Below are 15,160 nucleotides of genomic sequence, written 5' to 3' on the forward strand. Positions count from 1 at the left end.
TTATTGCAGGGCTGTTGTTTTAGACTCTATTAGTCCCACCTAGGTATACTTAATAAACTGGTAACTATGGATACAGGTGGGAACAGTGAAAATCTGCCACTGACATAAAAGCAAGCCTCAAGTAAGTTTGCTGAATCTGTACGAGAAGCAACATACACCCACTTTTTGAGCTAGAAAAATGCCCAGAAGCAAGAAACACACACACACACACGCGCGCAATAGGAGACTTTCACACACAATAACTTCGATGATGTACCTCGTTGATTCTATTCATTTTGTTCCCTTTCACACAGGCTGCAATTGCAGCCATTTTCTCCTCACTGCCTGGTGCCTGTTTACCTGGCAGAGGTAGTTTGGAGTCGCGTTTACGTGTCTGACCTGAGCGGGGTTGTTGATGTGGATTGACGATCATGTGACAGGCCTTCCAGGGGCGTCTTGGGGGGGGTATTTTGGAGATTAGTCAGGTGTCCAAATAATGTAGAAATTAAGTAATCCTAAGTTTAGGTGTAAAAATAATGTAATGCAACATACAAGAAACTATATAACCGCTATGAGTGGGTGGGAGTTTCAGTGACATGCGGGAGACACTAATGGTTGGGTTGTGCTCAAAAATAATACATTTGTATGACGTGTTGTCCAACATAGATTGAAATCCAAAGTGTCTTCAGCCACACTTGAAGACAGAGTAAACAGCTCTGGACAGATGGTCCGTCCCGGGTGCTTCCCTGCCCTCTACCTGGTGTGTGCTGGGAAATGCTGGCGTATTCAGCCGTCCCTCAAGCGGTTCCGAAAAAGTACAGAGACATTGATCTTCAAACAGTCCAGTGTCCCTCGAATCAACTTCATGTGACTTACCCTGAAATTTCTCAGAAATCAAGACCTTAGTCACATGCTCACAGAGCCCCCACCTTCTCCAGAGCAGTTACCAGTTGCTGTCCAAAGATATAATCTCTGGCACCGTTATGTCAAAATAAGATTTGTGTGCGTCTGTATGTGTGTGATAGGGCAAAGGGCAGGACAAGAGACACGACGCGGCTGTCCTATTCACATGGTCGGACACTGTCGACCATGTGAATAGGACAAGCACAAGGGGGGAAGGCTGCGACACCGTATGCGTTTCACTCGGGATCAAAGGGCATTTGTAACTGATTCGGTGAGTCATACACCACCTCTGGTCTGTGAAGTATTTCAGAGGACTGATGCAAACTTCTTGAGTGTGAAGCCCAGCAGCTGGGCGTTTCCTGTCTGTGGCTGGTGAGAAGATTGAGGAGGGGCAGATTATTGTGGAAGGAGTGTTGTTTGGCGAGAGCTCTTTGTTTTGGGGGCTACTTTGAAACACTAAAGTAAAGTAAACAAAGAGTTTGATGGATGGAGGCATCTTGCAAGTCTGTTTACACGTGTTGGACAGTGCTACTGCATTCATGAGAAAAGCTGCAGAAAAAGCTAGAGGGAGCTGCACAAAATCTGAGGGTCCTGCGGTGGGGAGTTTGAACGAAGTGAGGGTAGCCACCACTGAGTTGTATTGTGGGTAATGTAGGCCCCAGGTTTTGACAAGGAAGGAAGAATGAGCGGAGAAATAGATGATATGTCTACTTTTATCCTTTTTTTAAAAAAACTGTCTATCATCATAAAAGTACTAAACTGTGATTCCAAATATGAGAAAATCCATCACTTAGTGGAAGCAACTGCAATTTCTGTACTGACTATGTATCTGTAATATGAAATTCAAACATTCACACACACACACTCACACACACACACACACACAGAAGATGATTCATCCAAACTGCTGTCTCTTACAATCTAGCTCTATTTGCCTGCATGCTGATTCTCATTCATAGCCAGTCAGTTTGCCATCTGATATTGGTTCACCACAGTTCAGCGTCCAGCTCACTCACTCCACAGGACAGAAGCTAAATGAAGGAAAGGTTAATGTGCTGCACTCTTTTTAAGTATGCATCAGCCACTCCATGATACCATATCTGTTTCCAAAACAGGTACAACCATTAGCTGTCAGGAGTCACGCGCTGGTACCAGTATGTGTGTGTGTGTTACTATGTTTGTGTGTGACTCACTGATAAGGCAGCAGGAGACCTAACATAGACCTGTCACTTCGCGCACAGACGCATACATACACGCCCCTATTGTGCTGTGAGCCAAGGAGGGGAGGATGTCTGGAAACATTGCAGCAGACCAGCAGAGTTTATGGACTATGAATGTGGTACATTGTGTCTGCTCCAACCAGATGCACCTCAGGGCAAAGTATTTGTAAGTCCCCAGCCTGAGATAAAGACTTGTGTAAAGAGTCGCATACCCAGAGCTAAGTTTATCCACTACACTTAAACTCTCCTTCCACGCATAACCATTCCATGAAACAAATATCATAAATAATTCATTTGTTTTAGCCATAAACAGAATTCGAGACAACATAATTTAGATATGACACAGTACACAAATATTAGATTTGAACATTGATTTCAGTCACAGATTTGAATGTGACGCAGCCTGGTGGCTCTACATTGCAGGGGAGACTTTTATGGAACATTCTGTGAAATAAGGAGATGCATTGTGTTCAGGTCGTTCCGTCATCTTATGTTTTGGGAGGGGAGGGCAACTGTTAGAGATGACATCAGAGTATAACGAAGGCAGACTGTTCTCAGTCTTATCTCTCTCTATGGCCATGTAATTCTGGTTCAGGCCTTGAGCCAAAAAGAACAGGGAAATCAGGGGTCGGACATCAGTCAGAGTGTTGATGATGTGGATGTACTGTAGCTGTGGAATATGCAGAATGACTCTTATCTGTGTAGACAATGTGATAAAAGTCTTACTTTAGGTGTGATGCAAGCTAATAGGATTTCTGAATAAATGAATCCCTATTCAGAGTAATGCTCCTGCCTCTAATTAAAAATGTGCCCTGGTTATTTTTTCCTGGACCACCACACGCGATACAATAAACAGCCATATTAAAGTGCAGTTTGTACACTCTGGAAAGTGCTGTTATTCTTGAATCATCTCTTCATCATGCTGATAAATAATTCAGCGTTGTGCGTCATTAAAGAATGTATGGAAACATTAAAGTAACGCAGCATTCGCACACACATATATGCTAACTTGCTGTCTTTACAGTGAGGGGACTTGTTAGCTGTAACACATGTGCCTCTGAGGTGGGATAAAATTAGCATATTCAACGAAGACTTGCAATGGGGAAATGCAAGTGTCATGCAAGCAAAGTGTGTGACCTCACAGACTAAATGGAGGGCCACTTTAGCCTTATACATCTTTTTATTAAATGGATTTGTGCTAGGTGTTTGAATTATGACAGTAAAAGCCAAGCTACAAGATCTAATTTGCTGCCTGGGACAGGGTGGATGATAACAAGTTGAATAATCTTATGGGGAAAGCACAACCAGAACATTCCAAGATAATATAGGTGGTTTATAAACCTATCTAAAAAGCAGAACCTCATTTGAAGGTAGATGAGATATCTGCCGATGCATGACCACTTCATCTCCATCAATTACTTAGCACTCACATATCTGAAATAGACACACACACACAAACAGTATGGTTAGTACAGATGGATGTGATTACCTATTCAGGGAATGTGAGACCTGGCCTACTGAGAGATGTATGATGTGTGTGTGTGTTTGTGTATCTCAGATTCAAGTATTTTTCCACAGCCATGAATACTGAATACCCCCCCACCTCTCCCTCCCTCTATTAAACACAACAGTGGGATTGTTATTCCCCATCTTTCTCGCTTTCATCCTCCGTCCTCCTCCTCTGTTGTCTCGCTCTATCTCTCCTCTCATCCATCAGGCACACTTCTCGGCAGACAGCCCCTGCTGTTTACTTTTAATTTCTCTCTGTGAATCTTAATTGCACGCTGTGCCTTTCCAGGGTCAGTTCTAATCAGAATTATGATAAGTGCATCAGAAATCTGCGGCCACCGCCTCCAAACCATGGCCTCTACTGTTTGTCAATAGGTGGTCTCCATTTTTGCTGACTTTGCTTTTAGAAAATAAAATACATTTTCCTTTCCACTGATTAACAGAATTAAATTGAAGTTATCTTTTGTCCAACAGTGTTTATTTTTCATTCCTCTTGCCCTCATTCCATCTACACCAGCTCTTTCCTCATTTCTTTTCCCTTTCATCTTTCTCTCTCATTGTAAGCCCTTGGAGGTCAACCCTGGTGCCTCAGGCCACAAATGTCTTCTCTCCCTTCCTTCTTTCATATCATCCCAGCTGTCCTTTATACCCCTGTATTTCCCCTCCTTTCCACACTCCTTCCGTTCTTGCACCTCTTCACTCTTTCAACCAAGAGACTATCGCTTCCCCAACACCTCAGAGAGTCACACCAAGCCCTAAAATGCATCCTGATTGATCCAATCACAAGCAAACAGCTGCATATGCGGGTGTGAACGTACCTACTGGGACACAGTGGATTCCTCAAGCCACATTTGGAGGTGGCCAAGGACACATTTGGCCGCAAATGTAGTGTAATGTGAATGCAAATGTGCTCCCAACCACAGTGAAGGACTGACAAGGTGTTGGTTCATACATGCCAGGAAGCTTTGTAGAAGCCAAAAATAACAGAAGCCAAGGGTAGATGGTGATCTGTCTTGCTCTGATTTTGAGCTGGGGTCCTGGTTTACAGAGATGTGGTGTACCTGTGTGCTTATCTGCATACTGAGCAGAGAAGTAAACACACTCAAGAGACATTTGAACCATTCAGATGCCAGGTGTGACAGACTGGAATCTGTCTCAGCTGAATCCAGAGACGATCTGGATGTATTTCAGTACAATAAAAAATATTGCTAGCAAAGTATCAGGCGCTGGAGAAAAGATTCTGCAAGAACCACTCTTAGGGCTGCTGAGAGGCAACTACAATCGCAACAAAAAAATATTGGTTAAGATAAAAGCTGTATGTTAAAGGTGTAAGTGTTTTCTATTGCTAATTGGCCAACATTAGCATTAACAACAGTCTACTTACCAGTCTAGGAGAAACATTTTGAGTTCAGCACCAAACTTCATTCTTTCATTTGCCAAGAGGCAATTCCAGCAATGGAAAGCAACACCAATGACAACTCTTGTTTTGCTTCTAGCTCTGTCACTTCTTTTCTTCTACTGAAGTTAGCATGTTAACCAACTAGCCCTGGCCTGTTCTGTCTCGTAATAATGCTGTGTGACAGTGAGTCACTGTAGCATCCAATCTGCCCTCAGTCCAACATGAGAAGATTAAGAAGTAGCTCTGCAGAGAGAGTGCATTCCAACCTCTTGTCTAGTAAACACAATGATAGCTGAAGCTATTGGTAAACAAACAGCTGTTAATGGTAATGTGACTGTGTAGCGATAGCAAAAACATACATATAGCACCTTTAAATACGGAAAATGAAACCACTGCTAACAGAATCACGGCAGGAGTAACATTATCAGTCTTTTATACATGAATTATATATAAGGTTGACCACATTGGTTGCTTCTTGTATGGAAAGCTAATGGGCCACAATCCAATCCTTTCACCTGCCAGCTGGCAAGAAATAAATTAACTAATTTCCCATGCAGTTTTGGTTCTTACGCTGAAACAGTTAAACAACAGTTGAAACAATTAAAAATAAAATGAAGATGATATGAAGATGAATGATAAAAACTTGTGAAAGATGGTAAACTCCTTTTAAAAAGAATGATTTTTAGTTTTATTTATTCATAGAATTTAAGACCTGTTGTACCAGAGCTTTGGTAAGTACAGAACCACAACATTTGCCAAGTTGGGTTGTTTATACTGTAGCTGTAGTAAGTGGCTATTGTCGATAATTGATGACAAAATGTGCTCTTATAAACTAACATGCTGCAGAAGGTCTACCACCTCTCTGTTTTTTGGTTTAGATCACCAACTCTTGCTGTTTACGTCTTGTCTAGAGGATGTGGAGCATGCACAAGACCACACAGAGGAATCTTCCACCCCTCCAGTCAGATGCTGCACACAGTGTGGGCTACTGTTTAGTCATATTAATGGAGGACCCTGCATTAAAAAGTCACGAGTGATTGGGCAGAGAAAGGAGAGCAGAATAAAAAATGTAAAGTAATCAACATAATGTCAGGTACTAAACCACACAAAGTGATGTGCCTTGTCACTGCCGCAGATGAATCAAACATACCTCGGCACCTTCTTCTTATCTTTCCATCGACTATCCACGTCTCATTACTAAATTGATTCTCCATGTCCTTGAGGCACAGGAGGTGTCGCTCTATCATTTGAGACAGTTTATGTGTAAAAAGCCTGGCGAATGAGGAGGTATGTGTGTGTGCTTGCACTCAGTTGAATGGAGTTAAAATCATTAAGTCACAGTGTGGTGGATTAGGGGGGTGGCAAAAGCAGGAGAAATGTAGGATGAAGAGAATTAGCTTTAAAAAGAACTCGTGACGACCCATTCATGAGACCATACAGTACTGATGGTTACTGGAATAGTGCAGCTGACTTGTACTGACCCATTTATTCATGTGTGTGTATGCGTCTATGTCTGCGTGTCTGACATTAGCCACTGAGTTGTGTTTTCCTCTATCTGGAAATTAAAGCTGAAACACGTCTATTGCAACATAAAGAAAGAGTACCACACTATATATGAAATGCGTCACTGTTTTGCATGGTTCAGAGAATAACACAGCACTACATAGGATGAAAGAAAATACACAGTGAGAGAAAACATGTTCCCCTCATTTCATGTAGATCAACAATGAGCCATTTTACACAGCTTAGAGTTGGTCGTATTAGGATATGCTTGTGTATCTCAGCCTTGTTTTTTTTTCAGTGCTGATGGCGAATGGATCTATTGATGTTGCCCCAGTGGGCTGCCATTGGATGAATTATGTAACAGCCTCAGTGGGCTATGACGGCGACTGCGCAGGAGAAAAAGTACTTGCACTGCTGTCGAGACAACTGATAACATAACCTCTGTATTTACATATACTTTGCCATGTAAATCCTCCCAGTGTGTATGCACGCCGTGTGACTCACTGCGGGCCACTGAGGCACGATGGTTAATGGGCAGCCACGGCTGACAGGCTGTATCAGGGAAAAGAACAGGTACGATATGTCATTCCCTGATAACACCATAAAATGCTGGTATAAAAGCTCAGTCGCTCATGAAATTTAGTTAATGAGATGTCCTATCAGGGTTGTCATCTCATGTATTACAGACAGAATAATGAGGTATTGACTCATTTGAAGGTTGCAGAAAAGATCATTTATTTTTTTTAGATTCAATCTTCAGTATGTGTGTAATGAATGAAAGCTATAGCACATGGCGCACTGTCTATCATCTGCTCTTTAAGCTTCAGTGCCGTATTAGCTGTTAATGCTAACGCTAAGGCTGAGTGATGCTAATGAATTCTAGGTATTGTGTTGTGTTGTCATGCCACCATAACGAACTACAGTCTTAGCAGTTTCCCCACTCAATATCTATATCCTGACTAAGATAATCAGCCTTTTCATCCTGTGGTCAGTCCACATGACAGATAGGGTCGGTTTGTCAAACAGATTGACTATTGTCAGAGAGAGCCTTTAAGACTATCACTTAGAGGATCCTTGTATCTTGAAATGTAGGATCTTTGTATAAAATGTTATGCAGTCGTTTGTAACTTTCACATCACGCTCTGTAAATTCAGATCATTTCTTCCAGGCATACATGCTTCCCTTTCAACTAATGGTAACCAACTTTCTATCTTTTTCTATTCAATTATCTAGAAGGAATTAAATTTTTCAGAGTAGGTACTTTTACTTCCTTGCTAGAAATATACTCTTTTAAGATCATCACTTCTTTGTGGATGTCTCACTTTGGAATTACTCCCTTTATTTTGGCAGATCAAAAACAAAATACGCTTTAAGTCCTAAACTCAGTGCCAGAGTTGTACCCACACTATTCGTCTCCCTTTCCCTCTGCCTCCTTTGCCGTGCATCTCACCCCGGTACCTCATTTACTCTTCAAAGGGAAAGCAAAGCATCTGTCTATTACGAGGTGCCCAAGGCGCTCTGCAGAGTTGTGTTAAGTAATAACAACCAGTGACGTCAAAGGCTCTCCGCCTGAGCTGGAAAGGAATGGGAGGGTGGCGGGGGCGACAAAGGGATAAAAAGGACAGGGAGGAGGGGGAGGCAGACATGGAAGGCGGCAGTGTGTGAGAAATCTATTCTAGTGTGTCAGTTAGTTGCCCTTCTTCTATTTACATGTGTCTGCTGTTCAACACTGTGCAGTGAATATTTTTCTAATTACAAGCTTTAAACACTGATGTGATCTCTGTTCCTCTTCTCTCAAAACATTACTGCCATGAATCTGTCCTTGCATCTTATCGCCTTTTTCCTTGTGGTTCAGGAAAAAAAAGCGGAAGCGGTCTGTTATGCTCCGTCACACGTCTGCTGCTGAGCGTAATTCTGTATATGGTCCTATCACAGGAGCCTGTATGTTTATGTTATAGGGCAGCAGCGAAGGAGGACAGCCTCTGCTTATCCTCTGTTGTCAGGGTGAGATCGAGTTTGTTTTTATCAGAGAGATGTGAGGTTGAGGTCTTATGACAAATGCTGCTTATGTAATCCAATGTTTTTTTCTTTCTTTTCTTTTTTTTTTTTGAAGGTCACCTTCAGTTCACTGGGATAATGAATGTAAATGGGTTAGTAAATATCAGGATACCCCTCACCTTCTCACTGAAAGCCTGTAAGGTCGGTGTTGTGCAAACAAGCCTTAAAACCACTCGACTAAGCCCTCATGAGTTGGATTTTCATAAAACCTGAAAACATCAGCAACATCATTTAGTTAATTACTCATTTAACTTAATTTCTCCCTCTACCCACGTTGTCATTCCTGGAGTCAAAGCACAGACTACAACTGTAGACCAAGTGGGGGATTAGAGATCTTAGGGTGTTACGCTCCTTCATAAGCACAAGTGACAGAAGTTGCAGTGAGTGGAGGATACATTAGAGGATTACACCCTAAGACAATATAACAGTCTTAACATGCCTTATTATGGCTGCTGACCTTGCTCTGTCAGGTGACGGCTGTTTGTTAGAAATGCAGACACCATAAGCAAGCTCATCAACACACAATTTACACACTTACTGAAAAAGCATAAGACTTAAAGTATACTTAAAGTATATAAACTACCATAACAAGCAGCTACAAGAGGATGTCTATTTGGCTTTGGTCCTGGAGGACATGTGACATTAGATTGTGCTGAGCTGTTTACAGTAAAAACAACCCACAAGGCCTTGCCAGGACTGTGGAAGTCACAGTGCTGCCGGCTGCCGACTCGCTCTCCCACCCACTTCCACACTCTGAGCTAGACTGTGAATCTGAATCCACGGGGGCAATGTCAAAACATATAATCTATCCCCTATTCTTGCCCCCCCACCCACCCCCTTCCTTCCCATGCCTGATCTGTCGCCCGTCTTGTGTATTTGATCCCCCAACAGCACTTTCCATGGGAGCCCTTTCGCACACATTTACGGCTCGCTACGAGCACATGACTCTGCTTGGCAGACCTAAGTGCATGAAGAATGTTTAAAAGTCTATTCTGTCAGCAGGCCTACGCAGACCAGCAGCCTTCCTTTCCCATTACAACACCAGCTGCTGTGATGACAAAAGTAAGGCTCTCACACTGATAGATACAAGACAATGTGGCATTATCCACTCCTATCTTTAGTCCATGTTCTGAAGTGTTCTCATTTTAAAAATTTCCTGTCTTTAGAATTTATTCTCTTGTATCACTTTTTCCCTTTGGCATTTGCTAACACCATTAATCATTAGGAGACGGTTTGTTTCATTCATCATTCTGGTTAATGGTTTAATTCAAACACCTTTTTTCCATTTCAACACACGCTCCTAATGTAAAGTTACACTGACAATGCGCAGCAGCGCTTTCATATCACCAACATATTACTTCTCTGTGTTAGTGCACTTTAAATTTGGCAACAACGTGCGTTCAGCCGAGCAATGACGTGCGCAGCCTACATCAGCACCTTGGATACGGACACACCACTCACTGTAGGGCTCCTGCCCCGTTTTGGACCAATCAGCGCGTGTGTTTTCTAGATAGCATTCAGCACCACCCACCCTGCTGCCAGCTGTATTGTTCCGCTATAGGGAATCTCCTCTCAGGCAATAAACATTCATCAAACTCCTTTTTTTTCGTGGCACCAAGGTCCTGTATGAATATTCTACGTTAAAGGGGATATATATGAGTATATAGCCGCGTAAACGTCTTTTTTTAGTGCTTATGCTGTGTGGTATAAACACGGCACAGGCATTAAAAGACGAGGCAAGTCGTGTACAGTGCTTGAGTGTATCAATTAATAGCACCGTGTTTATAATGTAGTCTGATAATTATGGTCCAGCCTAGCTATATATTCCTGAATAACAGCGAAGGTTTATAAAGCAAAACATCCATATTCCAACATTCTCACATCGATATAAGTATTTGTTTCATGACAACTGAAAAAAAGCAGGATATCGCTTTATATAATGTCGTTTCTGTCTTAACATTAATTACTTCTGCCTTTTGCTGTCAGCACAGACCTAGGTTATCTCTGACGCAAGCGCTCATAGGCGTCTCTCCCATTTCACAGAATCTTAAGTCTTAGATTGACGCTGCGGATCGGCCAATGAGAGCACGACTCGGGCTTCACGTCGAGGGCGGGACTCGCGCATCGGACCAATCGCGGTCGCTCGTATTGTTTTGACCCCTGAAACCGCATCACCGCCTACCTCGTGCCCATGGCGGAGGAAAGCTATAAATAAAGGCAACACTGTATCAGTGGGGGGGACGAAGTTGCAAAACTCCCGAGTAGGAGGGAGCTACTCTGCAAGCCTGCTGAAAGAGGGGAAAAAAACGCTAAATAACCTTAAAAAATAGAAACCGAAGCAAACCGTAAACGCCAATCCTCCGAAATCTACATGTACTGGAATACTTTTTTGTATTGTTGATAATATATTCTATGTGAAGAAAGTATTTATACTTTTTTTTCTATTTGCACTAACTAACGGTACTTCAGAACTACTGAGAATCTTTATTTTTTACAAAAAAGTAAGTATTTTCAGATGACTCGCTTCTGTTACTTGTGATATATGTGATATTATTGTCTTAAATTTGCTAGCTGTCGTACTGTAGCTGTATTCATACTTACTAAGCTGATTTGCTGCGTCAGTCCACTAAGTTAGGGAGGGGTGTGTGTGTGTGTGTGTGTGTGTGTGTGTATATGATAGTGAATGTGTATGCAGGCGCGTGCGTGTGATAAAAGTGTGTAGTATGTGGCTTCTTTCTTATCTCGGTTTAGAAGATGACAATAATATTCTCTCAGAGACTCGAAGTACGTCTGCTGTGCCCGTGAATTTAGAGTGTAGCCTATCATATCGAACTTTATTAGATCTTTTAATTTCCACTGGTGTCATTACAGTCTGTTGTCACCATGACAGTTTCTTTGAAATTGTAACAATATTCCTTTTGACTTCATAAAACTGATGCGATGAATTAAGACCTGTAGCCATTTCGCAACTGTCGGGAATCTTCTATGGGCTACTGTTTTCGAGGGCAGTTTCCTGAGGGAGGCGATAAATGTTGCAGTTATTACCATGTACAGCTTTTTTCCGTCACTGCACTGGAAAAAATAATTAACTTTTAGGTATTTGGAGCCTCGACAAGTTCACACTCTGTATTCTTCAGCTTTTCTAAATGGCAAGGATTATTGTAGCACATCCTGTTTCGTCGAATTATTACTTCATGACATTTGATCTAATGTTAGGTTTCAACGTTCAAGTATTTCCCCTTCTCTGTGCTAAATTGCCAAACATATGGGTGTAGCCACGGTGGGTTAAGCCTTATTTCGACATTGTTTTTAATATAGGAAGCGATCGGACTCAATCGTTGCTGGTGTACGCGCATAACCAGCCCCAGTGACACGATTGTCAGCTCTGAAATCCACCCAAAATCATCTCCTCGCCAGCTTATCTTCCATTAGGCATTACTGACGAGGCACTTCCTCGGTTCGGTTCGCCGTTTTCGTTAATTAAATGCAACGACCTCGCATTAGTTTTCCTGTCTCCTGCTGTATGGATGCTATCCGGTAGCCTATTATGTAACAGGATTCCCGAGTCCTAGTGCGAGGTTAATGTGTCCAGTGCCCACTTTTTGACAGATAAACAATATATACACAGCTTAGTGCCAGATGAGCAAGAAATAAAGCTTGATCGCGGATCAGCTGGCTCTGTATTAGTATTTCTACACATTTTCTCCTTATCTGATTGAGACTCTTACTGCTCTGGTTGTCTGTTGAGTGACACTTAGCTTATGATATCTGAGCTCACAGCAGTCAAAACTGCAACATGCACTGTTGCTTCAGACAGACGCCTAGTAATTAAAGGGCACTTACTTGTACTTCAGTAATTCAGTAACACAAAAGACCAGATGACCTGGAGTACTCTGTTTGGAATATTCATGAATTTATGAATTTAAATAAACATTTTGAAATGAATCATTAATTTTTTTTCTCTACCAATTGTTGCAGGAAAGAATTATCACACCCTGTGGAAGGACACCACTTCTACAAAACCAGCACTTTTGCTTTTGAACCAGTTTTATCCAAGTTCTGGTTGCTTTTGCCATCCTGCCTGGAGAGCATCTGTGTTGCCAACCACGGATAAACAAAGCAGACCCAGTGGACACATTCAAGGTCAGACACACCTATTCTTCACGCACCTGGTAAACTACAGCAGTTAGCTATGCAGCTTGAAATCCAAGTAGCTCTCAACTTCATCATCTCGTACCTGTATAACAAGCTGCCGAGGCGACGGGTCAACATTTTCGGCGAGGAGCTGGAGCGCCAGCTGAAGCAGAAGTATGAGGGACACTGGTACCCTGACAAGCCATACAAGGGCTCAGGATTCAGATGCATTCACGTGGGGGAGAAGGTGGACCCCGTGGTGGAGAAGGCAGCCAAAGAGAGCGGGCTGGACATTGAGGATGTCCGCAACAACCTGCCCCAGGACCTTAGTGTGTGGATTGACCCCTTTGAGGTGTCCTATCAGATCGGGGAGAAAGGGCCCGTCAAAGTATTGTACGTTGATGACAGCAACGAAAGTGGAGCTAGTAATGGCGGGCTTGATCTGGACAAGGAGATCAAGAATAGTTTCAATCCCGATGCACAGGTCTTCATGCCCATCAACGAACCTGTGAACGGCGCCTCTCCGGGCTCCAGCTCGCCCTCTCCTCCTTTCGGCCACTCGGCGGCAGTCAGTCCCACCTTCATGCCCCGCTCCACGCAGCCTTTAACCTTCACGACAGCGACCTTTGCCGCCACCAAGTTTGGCTCCACTAAGATGAAGAGCAGCGGACGCAACAACAATGGCGGCAATAATGCTGCGAACAAGGTGGCGCGCACCTCTCCCACCAACCTGGGCCTGAATGTGAACAGTCTCCTGAAACAGAAAGCCATCTCCACCTCCATGCACTCTCTGTACGGGTTGGGACTTGGAGCGCAGCAGCAGCAGCACCAGAAGCCCTCAGCCCTGTCCCCCAATGCCAAGGAGTTTGTGTTCCCCAGCCTGCAGGGCCAGGGCAGCCAGAGTGCTCTCTTTCCCGGGGACAGCTCGCTCAGCCTCAGCCCGCTGCAGTACAGCAATGCCTTCGACATGTTTGCGGCCTATGGTGGCCTTAACGACAAGTCCCTTATGGATGGCTTGAATTTCAGCTTGAACAACATGCAGTATTCTAACCAGCAATTCCAGCCAGTTATGGCCAACTAGTACATGTAAAGGTACTACCTAAGCTACTACTTCACACAGAAACGACCAGAGATAATGTGATGGGGGGAAACAAACACAAATGCACATTTTGAAAAATAAAAAAAAAGTGTAAACAAGAACAGAATGTCAATGATAAAAGGAAAAAGTGACTTGTCAACTGTAAGATCTGTGTTACGAGTCTAAGAGCATGAGCCCGAGGGTGAATTACTTTGCCCCCTTGAGTTATATCTTCTTTTTTTTTTTTCCTTTCCTTAAAATGATGAAGCTTGTAGTACAAGATGTCCAAGCTTGGTTACCTAAACTTCAACATGCATCATTGTTATTTCTTTTGCCAACCAAGCACAATTTTTTTTTTTATGTGACTGTTTTAAGATATAAAAAAAAGACAAAAAAAACCACCACCACAAGTCATGGCCTCTTTCAGTATTTAAACATAACTGGACACCGCCAATTTTTTTTCAAGAAATTGGCATAAATAAGTGGGATTTCCTGGTCTTTTTTCTAATTGTATAATTTAATTTAGTACAGAGTTTGTAAAATATCAGAGTATCTATTGTTTCTACGACATGGTATTGCATTTATATCTTTTTACTACTCCAGTGATCTGTGATGGCTGCAGCAACTTTATGTTTTCTTTTTTTATTGAAATTATAAAATGAATCCATCTTTAAAAAAAAAAAACAAAAAAACATTGACTATTCTAAAGATTGTGTACAGAATATTCCGTAGTGGTGGGATTTAAGAATATTTGCTTTTTTGAAAAACATAAGAGTTGTATTTTCTGTTAAGAGTTTAAAAGATTTTTGCTATATTATGGACAAAATGTAATCGTATATTAATTTTGTACCTACATTGTGCAATACTTGATAAAACAAACGGTATAACAAAGTATTCGGAGTCAGTGTCTTACATGTTAAGAGGGACTGATAGTTTATTAAGTTTGTATTAAAAAGCTTGAAAATAATGAACACTTGCTCAGCTTGTCATTGGTTTTTGTGGTTGAGTTGGTTGATGCAAGGACATTTAAGTATTTTGAGGTTTTCTAACATGTCCGGGCAAATCCAGCACTCTGTCCTGAAGTCAGCAGAATCAGGTTTTTCCTAAATACGCCTACATCCGTCCCAGTTCACCAACAGTTTGACAGCTCACTGACAGCAGGAATCATGTTTCTTAAGCTGGAACAAATGCTACATTAGATAAGACATTACTCCTATATACCACAACACATTTCACACCCTCTGCCAGCAACCCAGATACATCAGTAGCTGCACAAGCGTCGACTCCACAACCCCCCAGCAACAACATTCACACTGCACAGGCTGTGTTGGCTAATGCTTGCCCTTGGGCCAAGTGTCATTACACGTATGAATGCTG

General features: G+C 42.4%; 1 protein-coding gene across 1 annotated transcript; it reads left to right on the forward strand.

Moving 5' to 3' along the window:
- Positions 1-10,793: 10,793 nt before the first annotated feature.
- LOC108880596 (protein Tob1) lies at positions 10,794-14,754 on the forward strand. Its single transcript, XM_018672174.2, has 2 exons — positions 10,794-11,072; positions 12,550-14,754. The coding sequence occupies exon 2, from the start codon at positions 12,764-12,766 to the stop codon at positions 13,784-13,786; it is 1,023 nt and encodes a 340-aa protein (XP_018527690.1). The 5' UTR covers positions 10,794-11,072; positions 12,550-12,763; the 3' UTR covers positions 13,787-14,754.
- The last annotated feature ends 406 nt before the right edge of the window (positions 14,755-15,160 follow it).

Source organism: Lates calcarifer, linkage group LG11 (genome assembly GCF_001640805.2).
Source record: "Lates calcarifer isolate ASB-BC8 linkage group LG11, TLL_Latcal_v3, whole genome shotgun sequence".
NCBI classification, from domain to species: domain Eukaryota; kingdom Metazoa; phylum Chordata; class Actinopteri; family Centropomidae; genus Lates; species Lates calcarifer.

Bases quoted from the DNA above. Each gene is read 5' to 3' on its own strand.
- LOC108880596 (XM_018672174.2), top strand. From the start codon at position 12,764: ATGCAGCTTGAAATCCAAGTAGCTCTCAACTTCATCATCTCGTACCTG.